General features: G+C 30.3%; 1 protein-coding gene and 1 long non-coding RNA gene across 2 annotated transcripts in view; both read right to left on the bottom strand.

The window, feature by feature from the left end:
* Nucleotides 1-6,027: 6,027 nt before the first annotated feature.
* On the bottom strand, nucleotides 6,028-11,799 carry LOC105335792 (uncharacterized). Its single transcript, XR_004598048.2, has 4 exons — nucleotides 11,643-11,799; nucleotides 10,487-10,562; nucleotides 6,369-6,489; nucleotides 6,028-6,107 (listed from the first exon to the last, which is right to left on the bottom strand). It is a non-coding gene; the product is annotated as an uncharacterized lncRNA (long non-coding RNA).
* Nucleotides 11,800-20,097: 8,298 nt separating this feature from the next.
* LOC105349178 (annexin A6) overlaps nucleotides 20,098-21,856 on the bottom strand; it is a 34,695-nt gene continuing 32,936 nt past the window's right edge. Inside the window, exon 27 of the mRNA XM_066065871.1 lies at nucleotides 20,098-21,418. Within this exon, the coding sequence (XP_065921943.1) occupies nucleotides 21,368-21,418 (51 nt within the window). The 3' untranslated portion in view covers nucleotides 20,098-21,367. The remainder of the gene's footprint in view (nucleotides 21,419-21,856) is intronic.

The following is a 21,856-nucleotide window of genomic DNA, read 5'->3' as shown; positions in this document are numbered from 1 at the left end:
AAAAAAAAGGTGAAATAAACGATGATGACACATGAATGTTATGGAGGCGCGTGCCTTAGTTCATATTTGGGGTTAAAAAACCATGAAATACTATTTTATTCTATGTATTAATAAATGCCATAATTATCCTTTTTTATGAGAAATTAATATCATATCAATTTTTGCAAATTATTGCCACGAATGGTCCACCATATACATGGCCGGAATGTAAAAAAGGGGGAAAATCCACTATATAGTAGGTTTTCCGTGGGGGTAATCTGGCTATAAAAAGGGGGAAAGCCCACTATATAGTTAGCTTTCCCTGGGGGAAAAACTGCTATATAGCCATTTTTCCGGGGGGAAGAACTGCTATATAGCCATTTTTCCGGGGGGAAAGATGGCTAGGGGGAAAAGGCACTATATAACACCGGTCCTACTGCTGCAATTGTAAAACAGTAAACACGGTGAGATGAGATCTTATCTGTGATACAATACAGCTCCTTTTCTGCCTCGCACAGTGTTTAAAAATAACAATCCATTTCATAACATGAACCAATACTGAAAACCTGAGGACAAATAGATTTATGTTAATTACATTAATGTACAGATTATTCACTGATTTCATCGCCTAAAGATATGAAAGTAGGTCATCATTTCAAATTTGCATTGTTTGCACTTAACTCAAACGCAAAATTAACTGTGTTTGTCTAATACATGTAAAACACTATGCATGTATATAGTGTACAAACTTGAACTTTTCTTACTGCAGTTCAGAAGTTATAACCAAATAACAAAGTTTTGATTTTGACAAACAAAAGGACGGACAGGACAAGTTAAACAAGCTTCAACCTTTGGGCATAAAATGAAAGATTCTGTCAAATAGAACTTTATGTGTAATCAACATATATTCACTATATTTATTCAAACATTCTCAGTAAAACCTATTATACACATTTCTAATCAAAGCAACCTGCATATTTACTTGTACACCACCTTATTTGACTGTTGAAAGAAAATTCAGGTTCATGATCAAATTCTTGCGTTCTAATCAGTAAATAATCAGCATTAACAGTTTCTCGGTCTTGATTCCATTAATTCCCCCATCGAGCACAGAGCGAATCTCCGTAATACAATCAGCGAGATGACTCCAGACGACAGCAGTGAATAATATTCAGCTGAGGTAGGCTTTACTAAGCATATGTACTTGAATAAGGCTCTTGTCTGATTCTTGTCATCTGGTTATCTCAATCAAGTTGTATAAAAGATGCATTTACATTAAGATTGCAAAATTGATAAAACGTATTTTTATTCAATTCTGAGAGAGAGAGAGAGAGAGAGAGAGAGAGAGAGAGAGAGAGAGAGAGAGCATTTACATGTATACAAACTGCGACGGTCCTTCTGAAGTATTTTAATTTTAGCAAAAAATATGCATTATGCCTACTAATCCATATTATTTTGCTAAAATCAAAATATGTCAGGAGGACAATAGGAATCATCTCTCTGTAGGATTTTTTATGTTCGGACCACATTTTCAAACGCGATCAATCTAATAAATTAAACCAGTCATCTTGGAAGGGGTAATCGCAATTAAAAGGTTGGTCACTAATTAATGATGTTACTGAAATCGTGTCTTCGTCATATTTCAACGTATTCAACCTTTCTGTTCAATCCTGTGGACGGTGTGTGGTGATCCATTAAAAAGTAACACGTTTGAATGCAGTCGTTTCGAGTCATATTGATTTTTAACGTTTGGGGAAATGCAGGTATGCATCATGCATGTCATGATCCAGATAAGAGTATAATGCGCCCTAGCAGTACAATATACTTATTTATATTTAAAAATTTATTTAGAGTACATTTTTATTGATTCAATTTATTCATTTTTACAACGATCTTACATGATATGATGATTTTATAGTCAGCAGCAGTGTTGAATGTTTTTATGTACAGCATTGTTGTATATATCATTGTTTAATCTTATTTCAGCATTGTAGTTTCCTGCAAATATAAGTGTTCAATGATCTTTCAGCATTATTGTTAATTGTATATGTCAGTTTTCTATGAGTGTTTCAACATTATTGTTCATACTATTAAATTGATTTAGGGTAGCTAAAAATACAATGGGTTCTCTTGTCAATGTATCATCAACTAGGCCAAAACTGTTATCGTTCTTATACGAGGGTCTTATATGTAACTCATTAATATCGACCATTTCAACTGTTCAACATAATAATAAATTTAACGCACCTTGAAAAAATTCAAAGTGCGAAATTTTTCAAAGTGCATTGTAACACAGTGACTTTGAGAATAAATCCAAAAACATTTATGATATTGATATTTCTATTACATTTATTATCAACATAAATACATCTGATAAAGATACTAAGAACGAAAAAGGTAATACTGCAATTAAATTAAAACCAATATCTTTATTTTAATCACTAATTAAATGGTGAATAATTAGAAAAAGGTTTATTAGAAACTACAAGAAATACTGTCTCTCATGAGTACTCAAGATGCTAAAAACTGGTAAACAGTTAAAATTAATTGATTCTCCCTTATGTAGATAAAGATACATGTATATGATATAATACCTTAATGAATAAACACCCGGCCCATCGGACCTATATGTGACATGTGTTTTATAAACAAATAAAGATACATGTATATGATATAATACCTTAATGAATAAACACCCGGCCCATCGGACCTATATGTCACTTTATAAACATGAGTATACAAATAGTAAGTTTACGCAGTGTTATTTTTATACAGGATAGATTGTCTGCACATAAAAGCTGAATATACAAATTTTGCAGTTTGTCTAGGAAAGTTAGATAAGAGAAAAACAGTGCAGTCTGAGTCTGACATGTTTAGTATGAATGTTTTTATGTAAAAGAAGTATGGTGTGATATTGAGGAATGGTTTTTAAAGGAATTTGTTTACAACCAAAGATAACAAAAACCCATACCTAAGTTTTGAATTAATAAAACAGATTATAAAAACCACTGGCAAACAATTTGTGAGAATTTGTGAGAAATTATAACAAGTTTTATGACATCTGTGATTGCTTAAACAATTCTTCTTCTTTTTTGAACTATATTGACTTGTGAACATATATTTTATCTTCTTCTTTATCTCCCTTTTTTTCTTTTCGTTTACTGCTATTATTATTTTTTTTTTTTGCAGGTAGATTTGTGCTGGCTAAGTGGGAATGGGGTGCAGGTGGAGAAAAAAGAATTTAATTACAGGTAAGCTAAAGTCTGTTTTCAGATGAAAGTAGGAGAAATAATATATATTTGTTAGCCTGCAGAAGAATACATATGAATTGAGCTTCTGCTCCAATACTTTATTCAGATGAAAATGTTAATTTTTAAAAATGAACTGTTACATATTCTCCTATAATCCATGCCCTTCATTAGGGTATACAATTTAATATCATGGTTTGTCTATTTTCACCATAAATTGAGATAATTATAATCATTATGATAAGATGACTTTACTTAAAATTGACATTGAAAAATATTTTAATCATAAGAATCACGTTTGAAATTTTAATATTTCAATTTTCTTTAGTTTCTATGATTATTTTGATTTTTTCCAATCTTTAGAATATGAAATTATCAAAACACAAAAACGCTAGAGTAAAGTGCTTATATTTTTGATGGTGTATACTTCACAATTAATAAGATTCATTGTATGATGATCAATGAATCATTAGTTATAAAGATAAAATCCTCTGTTGTCATTTTCTATAAAGTTGACTTGCACCTGAAGATTGGGCATTTTGATTTTTTATGTCTTTCAACTAACAGTCTATAAAACAATTAAGAACTCATAATTTTCAGGCTTTTTCAATTTGTTCATTCTCTCAAAGCTTTAAAATACACACGAACATGAGGTACAAAATTGTGTTATTTGCCTTAGATTGTGATATCAAGGGTCTTATTAAATATAATATTATATAAATAGTGCCTGTTTGGGAGGGTAACAGTTGAAATTGACACCCCGAGAAAACCATTGTCAACCGACGCGAAGCGGAGGTTGACAATGGTTTTCGAGGGGTGTCAATTTCAACTGTTATCCTCCCAAACAGGCACTATTTATTTTGTTATACTGAATGTCTTTTTTAAAATTTTTAAGAAAATTTTACTGCTTTTATATAGGAATAACGTGAATTCTACAGCGAACCGTACGCGCATAATTTTCGTGCATGTAACATTTTTTAATGTTACCCGTTGCCAAGTGCGTTGCTAACGCTGAGGGTAATAGTAAATATTATTAACTGCGTCTTAACCAATCAGATTTCAGTATTTAACATGAAAGTATAACAAATGATATTACAACATAGTAATACATGTTTCTAGTCTATATTCTTTAAAAACTGCTGATCGATCTTATTTATGTATATATATATATATATTATATACATAACATTTAAACAGTTTAAAATTAACATTAACGTTTTAATTATGCAAGTGTTCGTATTGGTTTCAACCAGGCTTGGGGCGAATTTCATTGTAAAATAATGCATTGCATTACCATTACTTCATGACTTTGGGCATTAAATTGCCATTACTTAATTTACTTGACGTAATGCATTACATTTCCATTACATGAGTTAAGTAATGCATTACCATTACCATTACTTTGTGAAAAGTCAGTAAGTTTTTAAAAAGTAATTTAAAATTTGCAAACGTTTCATATATATAACACGATTAAACATATTTACAGGTTCATGTTCACTATCACGTTCAAATGTAATGACGTATACAAGATATCTGTTACACTTTATGATCGATCATCAAAGTTTCAAAGGTTTCATCTTTTAACTGCATCATGTCGGGTTTGAAAATCTAAGATATAAGTGTTCAGGCAATAATAGAAACAAAATACATGAATCTAAGGTATTGTACTTATATACAACCCAGATATTGAGAGAGAGAGAGAGAGAGAGAGAGAGAGAGAGAGAGAGAGTACAATTATTTTCAAATGGGTTATAATACAAGAATTAAGTTTTAAGCTTCCAGAGATCATGGTTGGACAGTGCATTCTCTTAAGTACATTCTATTTTGCTTTTAAGGGTACGCGTATGTCTGTTCTCTATTCTAATGGAACACAGAAGGGTGGAGATTGGGGTGTTTACTCAGTGTTTAGCACCTCTTTAAACAATAGATTGCTTTGCTACTTAAATTATCCTTGGGGCATTGTGTGTTGTTGACACATTCTTCACAGTAAAGAATTCATTAAATGCAGAACTAATTGGAGTAAATTTTTCGAATGATATAAAATTCTTAATAACAACACTTTTAAAATGTTATTAAATTGTGCTGTTATAGCTAGTTACATTGACAATTTAAAAATGGATTTTTAATTTTTTTTTAATTATACAAATAAATATTTATATCTCAAGAATTATTTTTCTTCTTTAAAACAATTTTAAATCTTGAATTCAGTATACAATTTTTTACATGCTGTAAATAAAGTATAGCAATAAAATAAAAACTTACAAAGTCAAGATCATTTCATTTATGTTTTAATCAGTTATTTCCAAATGATATTGTTTTTGAGTTTACTATAAAGGGAGGAATTTTTAAACCACGATCAAACTTCCATAACATTTTTAAGATTTACTTAATTACATGTCAAAAGTTTAAAGTCTACATTGTCGTACTTTTAAAATTTATTTACATTGTTTTAAAACAATATTTATTAAGAATATATGATTTTACTGATCAAAACAAAATCTACATCTGTCCTATCATTGAAATATTCCTTTAGATTTTAGCTTTACAAACATGGACTCATTGTAAACAAAACGGATAATAAAATACGATCGAGGGGTTTCACCGACTCCAATTTAACTTACGCAGATGCAAAGATACTAAGGATTAAAATATCAATGAAAATTCATAAATTGCTCTACAACACGAATATTCAGATTTTTGCTTACCAATAATTTTAGCAAAAAACAGATTTAATTGACGTCTATCCTCTTGTGCAAGAAAAAAATATCACCAAGAGAAAAATAGCAGCAAGAAATCAAAGTTGTCAATCCAGAATATTCATTTAATTTAAATAAAGGAAAACATTCTGCAGTCTTCTCAGAAGGATGTACCGGTGTAGATCTGAAAATGAGTTAAAACTTGAATTTTTTAAATTTAAATTCGAATTTAAATTTAAATTTAAATTAAATTTAAAAGATTTTAAATATCAAAAAAACATAAATAAATTGACATGAAATACGTTATATGTAATCCTGATTGTTTCAACTATCATTTCTTAAGAAAAATAATTTATTACCCTCAAAAAACTTCATCCAATGTATTTTGATGTCATATTATGTCTTTGATAATGCATGTAACTTGTATATCTCACTGTTCACTTACCTAAATTTTGCATTGGAATTTCATCAAATTATTGAGATTCGACATCATTTGACCATACTCAGGTTTTTCGGAACATTCTGAGGACAAACCTTGGAGACATTCGATCACCTGCGAAGCGACTCTGTAGTGGAATCAAACAATCGAAATATAAAGATATTTTTCTGTAAAAGACACATAATGAACATTAAAACAGCTAGTGATCAGAATGCAGTAATTCAGCTGTCTGTCTAAAGAACGATCACTAATCCCAAGGAAATGCCCTACAGGTTTGGATATGATTTGTTTAGCTATTAATTATTCAAAGATAGACACTCTATAATTTGCATCAATTTTAAATGACGGGGAAAATGCCTGTTTTTGATAACTTACAAAAAGTTATCATTATGCCGTTAATTGTAATGCCCAATTCGATCACGAAAAAAGATATTAAATTTTAAACAATAACAAATATTTATTTTCCTGCAAGGAAAGTAATGCATCAATCTATCACAGCTAAATTTAGACTATCAGACCAAACTTGATGGGAAACAACTTTATCATTGTTGAAGTTGAATAAAGGAAAGGACATAACTTTTTTTCAGTAAAGCATGAATTTGTCCTACGGGTACAAACTAAAGAAATCAAAAACACAATTGTGTGAGTATGTACATCCCTTGAACAATGGCGTAGACTTATGTGTTTTCCCCTAAGGGATATTTTTAGTTCATGTGAGTGATATCCTATTGAAACAATCAAAAGTAATGTACCATGGATGACAAACGTATTACACTCATAACACAAGTATATATTTTCAAGGAACAACTGTTTAGCATAATTGAACAAAAGCGATACATGTAATGGGGCAAACGACAATAACGGCCACCTGATCACCCGCAGACATACGCAATGGGGTCGGTTTCGCTCTTTCTTCATCAATATTCATGAAAAGGCATTACTTTCATGTCAGGAAAATAAACAATTTAAATTTTATACCTTAGTAACTAGATGGAATTAATTCCTGTAATTTACAGAGTATAGATACATTTTATAAGTAAACAAACACATGCTTTCAATTCAATTCAATTTTCAATTCAATTTATTCTCTCAAACCATTATCATACAATGGTACATGAGGTACAATAACATATTTGCATTAAATTGTGATGTCAAGGGTCTAATAAATTATATATAAATTATAATACAACACAGTATTACATTACATTACTCTCTCACTGTCGTTTAAAATTGAAGCAAATTATAGCGTGAAAAGCTTTGATAGTAAAGAAAAACCATGTAACTATATTTTTCTTATTGTTATATTATTGTTATATTGTTATTTCCCTCTTAAGGTGTTTATATCGTTTGTTGTGTTTAAGCATAATTCATATTCTTATATACATTGTACATTCAATTCGCTAATGATACTTTAATTATCAATTTCATGTTTATAACTAGATCTGAATATCATTGTTTAGGTACCTTTTATGTTACAGCTCTACAATTCACTAACAATGTACTGATGTTATTTATCAAAAACATGAGTATAGCTAGATATGTATATTATACTATATACTTATAAAATTTATGTAACTTGACCTATTATAGAAGGGGAAAATATACATAGGCTATGTCTGTTGTCCAATCCGAATGAATTTACTCAATAAATTATATTTGAATGCAAGAAAAAAACGAAAAAAAAAGAATATTCCTATCTCTTTTTTCAAAGCTTTTCTAGCCCTTAAAATTTCATTGAAGATTTTGCAGGCATTAGTGACCAAGTTATCAGATCAGTTGATCATTTTCAAACATTTATATGGTCGTGTATAACTTAGAAATATTTTCTTAAAGTATGATTATATTAAAATATGATTGCTAACTACGAAAGCCCAATGAGGTCATTTTCGTAGGTAAAAAAAATGAACTTTCACGATATAACGTGTTACTTTTGCGAATAAACACGAAACTTTCGCCAATAAACGCGTTACTTTTGCGAATAAACGCAAAACTTTCGCTAAATAACGCGTTAGTTTCGCGATATAACCTGTAACTTTTGGGAATAAACGCGAAAATTTCGCGAATAAACGTGAAACTTCAATATAGTGTCAATTCATTTTGGAAATCTCATGAAGAACAATGACTGGAAACAAATACATTTTATTTTCAAATAAATACTAATTATTCAGTATTTTTTTATTATATCATCCGTTTTAAGTTGATTTATGAAAACAAAATTATTTATTTTTAAATTTTGATATAAATAAATGTGATAAAACTTCACATAACTGTTTGATGTTAGATGTTCCAAATAGATATGGAGATAGAGCAACATTTTTCATTTGTTCCTCGACCATGTATTCGAACGGGCATTGTTTAATTATCTTTTTTTTATGTAAAATTCATTTAAATTCGTACGTGGAAAATCTTTAAAACCTTACTTCTGATTGTCAAACGAAACGACATATGCGATTAATGAAGAGGACGAATTAACGTTATCTCAATTTGAACAATAGCTTTAAAGGTTTATAGATCAAACTTATTTCAATTCACAGCTTGGCATATTTTTCTGATATAAAGCTGTCAAACTAGACGTTAACATATGTCGCGGCAATACAACATATATAAAGTTTTGAACTGTGATATTTACAATAATTAAGGAATGAATTCAATATTTATTTGTTTTATACGATATAAAATGGTTTGGGGCAGTTTACGCTTTATAAAGCGGTTTATAAAAAAAGCGTTAACTGTTACAAACCATTTTATATCGTATAAAACTGATAAATATTAAATTTATTGCTAATAATTTAATTTTTTTACTCGTCATTGTAGATAAAAACGGTCATTTGACCTTAAAATGACGTAAAATTGTACAAAATTCAAATGTAACGTCAGGCGTATTGAAACGTTTTTGACGTTAGTCTTACTATGACGTAGGCAACATTCTTTATACGATATAAAATAATTTTTAGCCAATCAGAAAGTGCGTAACATCCAGAATCAATTATTATTTAATGGAACTTTTAATTCGAATTAAAATTGTAAGAATGAAAATATTAATGCCTCATTTTTCTATAGTACAGCGCACAGCGCTAATGAGAATATGTAAAGCGCGATGCATTATTTCGTTTGAAAATCAGCACTACAGATTTCCAACGTATATATATATATATATATATATATATATATATATATATATATATATATATATATATATATATATATATATATATATATATATATAAACTTTATACAAGTTAATTTAAATTCATATGACTATATACTGGTACTGTACCAGTTATCGGCTAAGACCAGTTATCGGCTAAACTAAGAGTTCGGGTTTATAGCACGCGACAATCCAAGATTTTTTAATTCAGTCGTCTTTTTCGAATAAAGAAAAGTAAGTTTGCTTGAAAACTTTCTTGAATATGTTTTATACATGAGCTTAAACGATCGTTGTTTACCGCTGATTTTACATCTTTGCACTTTCAGCAGTGGGGAAATTGACGTTATAAGTTAAAAATAGAATATTACCTCTTTGTGATACGTTATTATATCCCTTCTTTGATTTGACATATAAAATCAATACATTTAACATGTATAAACAAAAGGAATTCACGAATTTCCGAGAGATTCGTAGCGCAATTGAACGCCTGATTGCACAGTTATGTATTGAATAGTATACGATTTGGTGTATTACCGTATGATAATAAACGAATTATTTTATGAGTTTTGTTTATAATGTATCATGACCCCAAATACTTTAGTCTGACCTCACAAGGGGCATAATTCAAACTACATTTAGCAGAGTATAAAATCAACACGAACACGGATTTTTACGATGTTATTATCACAAAGCCGATAACTGGTACAGTAAATCGTAAAAACTCGGCAAATTCGGGGCGTGCTTAAAAGCACAAAACAAGATGTTTTGGGTTCTAAATAATGATATAAACTAACAGATTGATAAATAAGGAGTTCTCTTTTTAAAGTATGTCAAGTTTTATCCAAAAATATCAAGAAATAAGGAATTACGAAAAGAAAACGTTAAATTTTAGCCGATAACTGGTACAGTGCCAGTATAGTATTTTAATTTTTTCTAATTTCAGTTTTACAAATATTGAAATTCATTGAATTCAAACCTGCATTCTTCAGCCAAATTGCCTGGATTATCTTTCATCATCCCTAAGCATGGCATCATTGTAAGATAGTTGCAAGCTAAAATCAAACAACGTCAGCCTTCAGATTTAATTAACCAATATCATATCATTGAAATAAAAAACATAAATAGATATAATCAATGTTTCATGATTTGAAATGGTTACTAATAGTCCAGCGACGACGAATTAAATCAACCTACTGCCAACAAATGGACATTCATTGTTATAAAAAAAAATTCATCTACATCGAATAAAATTGTGAGATAGATGACTGAAAGTATATACTGTTAACAGTTTAAAGTTCAAAAGATACGAATTTAACTCTTTCCAGCATATCATTTGGAAGAGAAGGGGTTTTATTTTATACCAAAAGTCATACAATTAGTTTAATAAGAATGCCATTCAAAATTCCAAAGCGTTGTTATAAAGATCAAAATTCTGATCGCGGTTTCAACAAGCCAATAAAAGCGTTTAAAATATTTCTTATATCACTTGTATCTGTTCTTTCTTTTGTGAAAGTTATATTTAAATAAAAAAGCGTTAAAGGGAAGTCCGCATAAAACACAGATATTTTACTGACTTCTTATCCTACTAAACTAGTTGTGAAGTAAACGACTAAACTATTTGATAGCCATTTGCTTCACAGATGTATTTTAATTTTAGAAACACAAAAACTCCACGAAAATCACCGCGTTTTTCTGAATGGTAGTCTGATTCAGTAAAATGTTTTTATATTATTTAATTAATGACACTGAAAAGTGGAACTTCGTGACCTTATGTTCTCGGTTACACAAAGGTCATACAACTATAACACCTCTCTTAATTTGCAGTGGTATATGATTACCCCCAACGAGTTGTGTGTTTTCTATCTCCGAGCCCTGGCAAGGAGATATAAAAAGCACAAAGAGTTAAACTTTCACAAATCATGAGAATGTTTTTATAACATGTTTTTACAATGTCTCTTGTTAAACTTGGATCTTTTCTATTGATATAATACGCGCAACACAATAACTACGAAATGTCAACAATCGCACGCATGAAAAAAGATTGGAAATTTAAAAGAAAAAAATTGTTTTAAAATGCATTCTTTTCCATTGTCTTAACCTTATAATTTTGAAGTTTAGATAAAAAAAATTACCTGAAGTTGTCTTAACAACAACTGCAACCGCCACTAAAAACCAGAGACAGGATTTGAAAGCCATTTTTCTTCTTCTTCGTTATGTCGTGAAATAGAACAGATTAAGTTCTGTGTAGAATGCTGAAAACTATCTCACTTTTATACAGCTATACATACACTTAACAACAGTCTGATTACTTTAAATTAATATAATTCTATGCATTAGACAATCATTCTAATTACATAATTGTTCTGATATTTTCCAAGTAGTGATCCATGTATTATAATGAGTAGTTTAAAATCTAGCGCTTAATTGTCCTCAGTGAATTACCCATGCAACAAAAGTTCAACGAAACACACACCCGTACTGAAACAGAGGCCAGAAATATCTTAACTCATTATTTTGACCATCGTGATTTTTTGGTCAATGGAAAAACCGTTTACAAAATAATCATTGTTTGAAAACGTGCTGCTTATGTCTTTAATTGATTGGCAACCGACTTTATACCCTTACTAAGCACACTCTAGAATTTAAAAAAATATATATTTCCATTGAAACAATAAATGGAGATTTATCTCAAACAATGTGTCACTGTCTAAAGTGTGGCTTTGTGTTAATTCATAGAAGGTTTTGATTTCCCACTATATACAAGTGTAAACAATTTAAAATAAAATTCAAGACCAAAAACTGTATAGACTTGCCTAAGCTGCCATATTGATACAAGAACCAATCAGAAATCGGACAAAGTGGCTATTTTTTTTTTTTTACCAAATCTGGGGATTGAATTATACAAAATACAAATAAAAGCGACGCATACATGCTTACAAAAAAGAAAATCAACATAATTTGAAACAATCAATTCATCTCTTTTTTGATTGTTTAATCTATATTTACAAAGAGACCTACTAAGAATGTTCAAATTAAATCGCACTGTTAAACTGTAAGCAGCGTATAAAAGGGATTATTGGCGAGGGATTGTAATAAATAAGATGAAGGATGTGTATTTGAAGTATGTGTATTTGAAGTATGTGTATTTGAAGTATGTGTATTTGAAGTATGTGTATTTTCCAACAAATCAAACTCGGTTAATGTATTTCTTTCTACGTATTCGTAATGGTCCAATCAGATCTCGATATTCTACTAAAAGAATTTTTTAAAGATACCATTGCAAGTCAGTGTAAATTGATTTCACGTGTTTGTCCAAAAAGAAAACTTCGACAAACATGCAATCAACTTTATCAAATGAAATGTTCTACTCTTTTCTGTATGTCAAAACAGAATACAGTCCAAATTGTTGTATATTTGACACTTTTGACGAAGGATTATAAGTAAAGATCCCAAGAATGAATTTAATGTAAACTGGTTAATAGTAAACTAATTTTTTTAAGTCAGGGTTTACAGAAAAAATGGTGTTCCAAGAAGTGACAGGTGTGTTTGTTACAGCTTTTTATGACTTTTAAAGAACAGATGCCAAAGACAGTCATTTTGATAGACTTAACTAGCTAGGACAGTTTCGTCGTTTAATATTTCTCATCAAATAAATTGTATTTCTGTAAAGAGAGGTTGATAATATTTCTGCTATCTGGAAAAGGACAAACAAATTAAATAGGAATTATGGTAATGTTAAATCAAATTTATCCAGTATATTATCTGCAAATCTAAACTAAGTTAAATGGTATGTTGAACTGACTTTGAACCCAATTTTCGAATTTCCACCTCATGTATTTGAAAATAAGCGATAGCAGCTTCTGTTGATTAAGAGATGTGTATTTTGGTCGGAGAATTAAATTTCCGCTTATTTTTTTTTTTTTTTTTTTTTTTTTTTTTTTTGCTTCTCTTTAATTTTCTTCGAATGTAAAAAATCGATTTAAATATAATTCTTATCCAAATTAGATTTTTTCTTTATTTTGTTTAAACGTTTATTTCAGTACCTTGACATATTGCGTTTGATATATTAAAAATGGCCGCACTTTTGCACACATGGAAACAATAGCAAATTGATGAACATTGTGTATAAATCATGTGGTAATACATTTATCGTCACACTAGGTCACATATATTTTATATTAAAAAAAAGATACTTGTAAGCAATTTTATATTTTGGAAAAGGCATCTCTTTCTACAACGAAACACAAATGAGAAAAATCAAACACTTCTCCTTAAGGGGGTTGGATGGTCAGCAAAATAACCATCAGATCTACCTTAAGGAGGCTGTATGGTCAACATACTAACCATCAGATCTACCTTAAGGAGGCTGGATGGTCAACAGACTAACCATCAGATCTACCTTAAGGAGGCTGGATGGTCAGCAAAATAACCATCAGATCTACCTTAAGGGGGCTTAGCTGGATGGTCAGCAAAATAACCATCAGATCTATATCAAATTGTCAGAAATGATCTTTAAAGCTATGGACTTATCTTTTGTGAAGAAAAATTTCAAATGTTATAGTTTTTACATTTGAACATTCTCTTACATCTTTATATAGTGCTCTTCCTTTTATGGAGAACAGTATAGTTCGAAAATGGCCTCGACCATCAAGCTCTCTCAAAATTAATTTCCTTTATTGCATCAGAACGTGAAAAGTCGCACAAAACAGTTTGTATGAATTGAGATATATCGACACACTATAAATACCTGTCATTTAAGAATGACATTTTCTTATATGTGAAACTTGGGCAAAGATTCCGTTAATCTTTGTTTTTGGGAGTTGATTTTAATCAACTCTCCTATGCAGTTACTCTGACAAACCGAGAGTTAAACAGTGTTTGGACCAAAGCACAAATCATCGCCGCTGACAAGAATCAGTTCTTGAGAATAATTGATAAATCCGAAATAATGTATACTAAAGCATTGTTTTTCAAGGAAACATATTTATAGATACCTAGAAAATAGTGAGATTTTAAATGGTACGAATAATTTAGATATTTTTTGTAGTTGTATGTATTCTTACGCCAGAGTTCAATATAGTCTCCTTTAACTCGACGCTCGGCTGTCTCCGTAAATCTCCGACAAGCAGAGAGTCTCTCTTGCTTGTCGGAGATTAACGGCGACAGCCGAGCGTTTTGTTGAACGAGACGAGAGTTCAATATTGCTTGGATCCATAAATTTCAGAAATATTTCTATCACTGATACATAGACATAGTTTGATTGAATTTATTCTATCTTATTTAACATGATTCACATGGGGTTTTATCAACATTCTTGTGTCGAAAAAGTCCGAAAATTCATATTATAAAAATATGCGTAATTCAAATACGGATTAGAAACTACCTGTACTTGTCATGCAAAATATCATATCATTGATTTTAGAATAAATACCCATCGATAAAATTAACTCCCTTCAGTTCTTCGGTACTTTGGTACTTCGTTTCCAACATAGGTTTCGTACTGTTTCTTCTTCTCATTATTTATTTTGACAAATTTATTATTTATTTATCTCAGAAACTATCAAACTATAAATGAAAATATATTCATTTAACTAGATCTCGTTACGAGTAACGAGTAGGTCTTCCGTCCGAGTTTGTTTTATATGATGCAATGAAATATAGATACTCTCTGCCAAATCTGAGATCCTTGTGAAACTAGGTTTTTTGTCTCGAGACCGGGAACGGACGAAGGAAAGTGATTAATGAAAAAAAAAATCTGTTATTTCTTGTACATTTGGTGTTAATGTTTTTATTTTCCATCTATTAATCTGATAAAACATACGTGGAAGTAGTCTTATCTCCTTTTTAAAGCACTGTAGAAACTCAACCCATTTGCAAAGTCAAATATTTTCATTTATTTACATAAGAAAGTTTTTGAAAGAATAAAATGGTGGTAGTCGGAGATAAAAGGGAGATCGTTTATAAATTCATGTTAGCTTTAAAGGGGCATGGTCACGATTTTGGTCAAATTCTATTTTTATGTTTTTATTATTTACAATGCTTTAGAAATGCATTTCTAATGATCAAATAACAGTTTGAGAGTCTTTCGTAGAGTTACAGGCAAGATACAGGGCTCACAATTCTTTGTCATGTAAACAAGGCGCGTGCCCTGTTTTTGTTTACATAGGTTCAATATACCAGTAAAAAATCTTTTTCCAGCTTATATGTATATTTTTTTAAGCATAGATAACCAGTTCCTAGCGTTTAAAACATTTGTTTTAGGTTTGAAACTGAACTTTTTACTTCAACGTTCAAAATTTAAACAAACGCTTTGTTTACATAACTAAGAATTTCAAGCTCTGTTACTCGCTTATAACTCAACAAATGACAATCAAATTTTGGTTGCCTATTAAAAATGCCTTTATGATTCATTGTAAATATTAAAATCGGAAAAATAATTTTTGACCAGAATCGTGACCATGTATAAGGAGTTGTGGGTCTCATCCAAAAAAACAAACAATTGAATTATAAGAATATTTTCTTTCACAATCTTGAGGTTTAAGAACGTATATTAGCAAAATAGGATGAAGCGCTAGCGTGTGATATGTAAGTCACAAGTTCTAAACCTGTTTGGAATTTTAGTTTATATATTTCTCAAATTTGTAAAAAAAAGTATTTAATGTCAAAGATTTCCTTTTGAAATTATTTACGACACACGCAAGCTCAGAGGACTGTAATTACTACATCATGTCATACCGGTATATTATGATCAAGTGACCCCTGCATATACCAGGCTGATATAGGGGCTGATAAGATGGAGAATGAACCAGTTTTCACCCCTATATCATTGTGAAATGCTAAAAACTGCAAAGTCCGGGTGAGCTAAACCAATCCTTTTCATTGTCATTGTTGTATTCTTCGAAGGTTCACGTCAAAACATGGCTGAGACAAAATAATCCCAATTTCACCTGATGATTTTCACTGTGTTTGACTGCGACATATGAAAATTTTTATATGAGAATAAAATCACAATGCTGGGTGTTCTATTGTCTCATATTCGTAATAATACGATGTCTTTTTAATTTTCGATTGATGTTGTTTCCGGGGAGTGAAAAGGCCCGAGGATAAATTTTTAAACATGCACATGTTCAACTTTGATGTAAACAAATTATCTTTCCACACTGGATTGGCTTTTTATTGTTTGTTTTTTTTATCATTTTATGCCTTTTAATTTACTTTAATTTATCATGTCTTTTATATCAGAATACGTTTGCATATCACTTTATACGATGTGTATATTTTTTCTATTTGTATCAATAAGACTACACTTAGGATAGCATTATTTTCATAACTTATGACCCGTATTAACGTATTTCATTTCTATCCAACAAAGACGCATTTATAACTCTTATCCAGGCGAGCTTTACTGCTTCGGAAGTCGTCAATGCTCGTACAAATTATTGAGCATTAATCATTTTGATATTATTTAAAATATGTCGATAATTAATTAAAATATAATTTTTTGTTCGAGTACCCTCAGTACTTTGATGAATTTCCTTATTGGCTGCTAGCTTCTACGGTCTTAATGGCTGCTGTTAGTGGCTGCTAGCTTCGGCCTTACTTAAAAATCGAATACCATCATTTTCAATGCGTTATTCACAGTGTAACTAAGTCCCTTTATAAGTATTATGTGCGTTATATTTCTTATCTCTCACAATACAACAGGGATCATAGCTTTCATTCATAATGGGTTGTGAATTTAGTTCTTCATTTTGGATTTGACTATTTGACATGTTTTTATGATATTTCAACTTCTCTTCCAGATAAAAGCAGTTGGAACGTGTGTACACAATCTTACCAACCTTGAATTGTTAATCCATATCTAGAGGAATGTACATATTCGAGACTTTGAGAAGATTGAGAGAAATATCAAAACACTCAACACAAAACATACACTGACCAGTTAAAGAAGCATGGTCACGAATTTGGTCGAAAAATAATGTTTACAATGCTTCAAAAAGGCATTCTTAATAGGCAACCAAAATTTCAGTGTCGTTCGTTCAGTTATAAGTGAGTTACAGAGCTTATAATTCTTTGCTATGTAAACAAAGCGTCTGTCTACATTTTGAACGTTGAAGTGAAAAATCCAGTTTTAAACCTAAAATGATTGTGTAAAACGTTAGGAAATGTTTATTTATGCTACAAATAAATAAGAAGTTGGAGTAATCAGCTTGAAAAAGATTTTTTCTGGTTTATTGAACCTTTGTAAACAAAAACATGGCACGAGCCTTGCTTACATGACAAAGAATTGTGAGCCCTGTATCTTGCATATAACTCAACGACTGACTCTCAAATTTCATTTGATTATTAGAAATGCATTCCTAGATCATTGTAAATTATAGATACAGAAAAATAGAATTTGACCAAAATCGTGACCATGCCCCTTTAATAGACTTTTTAAAAAAATTAAGATTTCTTTCAATGTATTCATGAATTTAATAGGGCAATAATGGTTTATGATTTCTATTGATGTTGGATAATTGTAAATTTCCTGTAGAGGACTAAAACAACTAACATTTACTATAGCATTGAATGATTTATTTTTGACATCGTCGTGTCAATAACTGCCGTCAGGTGAGCAGACAAATTGAATAACGCGCGTTATGATAATTTGTTTGCTCACCTGACGGCAGTTATTGACACGACGACGTCAAAAATAAATCATTTAATGCTTATATTTACTTTCCCTTACTGAAGAAATCAATTGTTTACTTAAATAAATCTATATAAAGTGAAGATCACGGAGGGAGTGAGTAAGTAACAGCAAGAACAGCTGTTTTGCAAAACCGGTTCAAACTGGTTTTCACATAGACTGTTGAGATGTGATCGACGAGCATGAAAATATAATCCATGATAAATAACTCTTGAAATGTTGTTTTTAACAATAAAGTCAACTTTTTTGTTGAATAATTATAAAACATGGTGTTTTGACAACATTCATGCAATGCATTTTTAACAGATAACATAGGAATCACTGTTTGAGAACTACTTATGTAAATTACTCGTAAATTCATACGCAGTGAATAGGTGTTGCATTTAGAGGCATTTAAACATCACGGAATTTAATGGAAAACACAGTAGAATGTAAATATAGGTCGAATATGTGTACTTTACTTGTATGTACTGACAAAACATTTTGTTCCTTTTTTCATTTCTCTTTTCTCAACACAAATATGAGATATCTGTCCATCTTTCTTTAAAAGCAAAACGGGTTAATGTTTACCTGACTCTATCCTCAAGCGATTCCACTGAAATACAAAGTGGATGTATTATTTCCAGTAACGAATACCACATGAAGTGGCAGGCATATAGAATGATACCTCTCCAACTGATATCATAATTCTATGTGGATTGTCGAGTAAATTGCATTGTGTAAAGTTGTATGTTTTCACAATCTATAGATGGATGGATAGTCTTGTTCGTTCACCAATGCTCCTTGCCTCAGATACCTTCAAATCTGCAGGCACGTAGCATCGGGGGGGGGGGGGGGCACTATTTCTCGCAGCAACCAATTTTTTTAAAATTTACATAAAAAATTGAAGTTATATACTACCCCCCCCCCCCCACCACCACCACCACCACGGATTAGGATTTTGAAGATTTTGGGAAAATCCTAATTCGTCTCTTTTTTTTTTGCTTGTCAAGATTTTTTGGATGAGTCTGCCCCCCCCTTTCAAAAACGATGCTACGTGCCTGATCTGTTCACCGTTCCATAAATTTTCATTACTATTTCAGAAAGAGAGAGAGAGAGTGTGTGTGTGTTTGTGAGTTCTCCTTAGATACGAGGTGATATGGCAGATGATATGCTACCTCGAGTATAAACTGCTCTGACTCATCTTCCTCTCTCTGTCCTAACAGAGAGGAAGGTCTCATGGTGATTTTCTCTATGTCGACTTCCCTTTGACGTGGCCAAGTACAATTTGAATAGGGACATGTTGCATTGCCGGTTTACATACACTTTCTGTTTACTTGCTTGCAAGATAAGTATTATAAGCCGTATCGAACTGTTTTGTCAATTTTCACCTAAAGATCATTTTCAGGACTATAGAAATTAAGGTTTACAGTATGTGTTCATGTACATAATCAAAAGGAAAAAACCCGACCTAATTTTATCATATGACATTAACTAAATATAATTTAATTCTGGTTGTAACGCGCCTTCTGATTGGCTAAAAAAATTATTTTATATCGTATAAAGAATGTTGCCTACGTCATAGTAAGACTAACGTCAAAAACGTATCAATACGCCTGACGTTAGGTTTGAATTTTGTACCATTTTACTTCATTTTAAAGGTCAAATAACCGTTTTTATTTACAATGAAGAGTAAAAAAATTAAATTATAAGCAATGAATTCAATATTTATTAGTTTTATACGATATAAAATGGTTTGAAACAGTTTACGCTTTTTTATAAACCGCTTTGCGGTTTATAAAGCGTAAACTGCCCCAAACCATTTTATATCGTATAAAACAAATAAATATTGCATTCATTCCTTAAATATAGACAGAAAAGATAATCAAAATTAAAAAAAAAATTAATTCATTCAAATCATTCATTTTTTAGTTTATTTTAATACTATCAAAATGTTTATAGTTACAGAGAAAAGATAGACTTTCGACAATAAAAAAACCCCACTTTGATGGATTAAAAAATGAACACATATTTTGAACAAATCATGAAGCGAAGATACTGTTAAACAGATCTATATAGATATCTTCAATAGACTTTCTATTGATATACATGTATACATTCTCCATAAATGACCAGTATATATATATATATATATATATATATATATATATATATATATATATATATATATATATATATATATATATATATATATATATATATATATATATAACATCTGAAGATGAAAATGAAAGCGCTTATGTTTTACTCGGACTTTGTGTTTTTATTCATTTAAGTTATATATATATATATATATATATATATATATATATATATATATATATATATATATATATATATATATATATATATATATATATATAGTAAAAAATGCTACCATGCCATATCCCATGAGGACAAACGTAAATCAATTTCCGAATAAAGGCAACTAACTCAGAAGACTTTCCGATTAAACATTTTTTTTATGTAACTTTCACGTAAATTTGAAATGACGTAACAAACGTAATATACATTAGCTTGTTCCCCTGATAATTTCCAAAATAAAGTAAGAAATGCACACATAAAACCTTATAGGTTGAACACATTGATTTCTTGTGTATACAGTTAACAGAAATATAAGACAAAACAGTGTGACATAAATAAATTGATATTTTTAAGACGACTTTAACACACAAACACACAAGTAAAGACTTATCATGTAAATTCAATCTAAAAGCATAAGTCTTAACTCTTCTTTAAAGATAAAAAATGTTATTCTTTTAATTACAACAATCTGATCAACAGCATATAAATACTTCACACAAACGTTTTAATTTTTTAAAAAGAACTATTTAAGTTTTTAAACGAGTTTTAAATATGACTAAATAAATGTGTTAAATATCTATATTAATCTGATTATTCCTATCCTAACAAACAACATAGACAAATACTTATTTTAACTGAAAAAATTATAAAACACAAACAACAATAATAACATACTAGTAAATATTTGACCCATTCAAGTTCTAATTATGACCAGCTATTGGCTCAAAGTTACAACGTTGTTGATTATTTCACGCGTAACAAAATAGAAATAAGCAAGAACTTGAAAAAGAGTGAAAAAGAGGTTTAGTCTTCATCAGGTTTTTCACTAACTTTGGGTAATTAGTGTGATCACTAGCCTCCTTATGACACCAAGGCCAGAAGTACCTTCCTGTAATCCCCAGAAGTGTCGTCCTGTAATTAAGATACATGTATTATGGTAAAAAAAATTAAAGAATTATTTTAAAATGCTACAAAGAAAGATTACTTAAAATAAAAAATATTGTAAAGTGTACAGTCAATTACATATCAACTATTTATAAACCCCCTATATACATGAATTTGCTTAAAAACGGACATATAACATTGACTCAACTATACTCTGTCCCATGATATTTTGGATTCACGTTTGGCTTAATTGTTTGATATTTATAAATACCTCAGGATCCAAACGATGTTCATTCAAAAGTATGAAAAATTTCCAAGAGTTCTCAGTCAAAACACCCCTGTTAGCTTATCAGGTTTCAATACAATGCTAAAAAATGTGATGTCTACGGAGATTTTGCACTGCAGCAAGCCCGGATGATAACGTTGAAATATTGCGCGATGTATTCCGAGTGTATTCCGAATGGA

The sequence above is a fragment of the Magallana gigas genome, chromosome 7 (assembly GCF_963853765.1).
Source record: "Magallana gigas chromosome 7, xbMagGiga1.1, whole genome shotgun sequence".
NCBI classification, from domain to species: domain Eukaryota; kingdom Metazoa; phylum Mollusca; class Bivalvia; order Ostreida; family Ostreidae; genus Magallana; species Magallana gigas.
The sequence above is the reverse complement of the archived record's forward strand: the minus strand, read 5'-3'. Positions and strand labels throughout refer to the sequence as shown.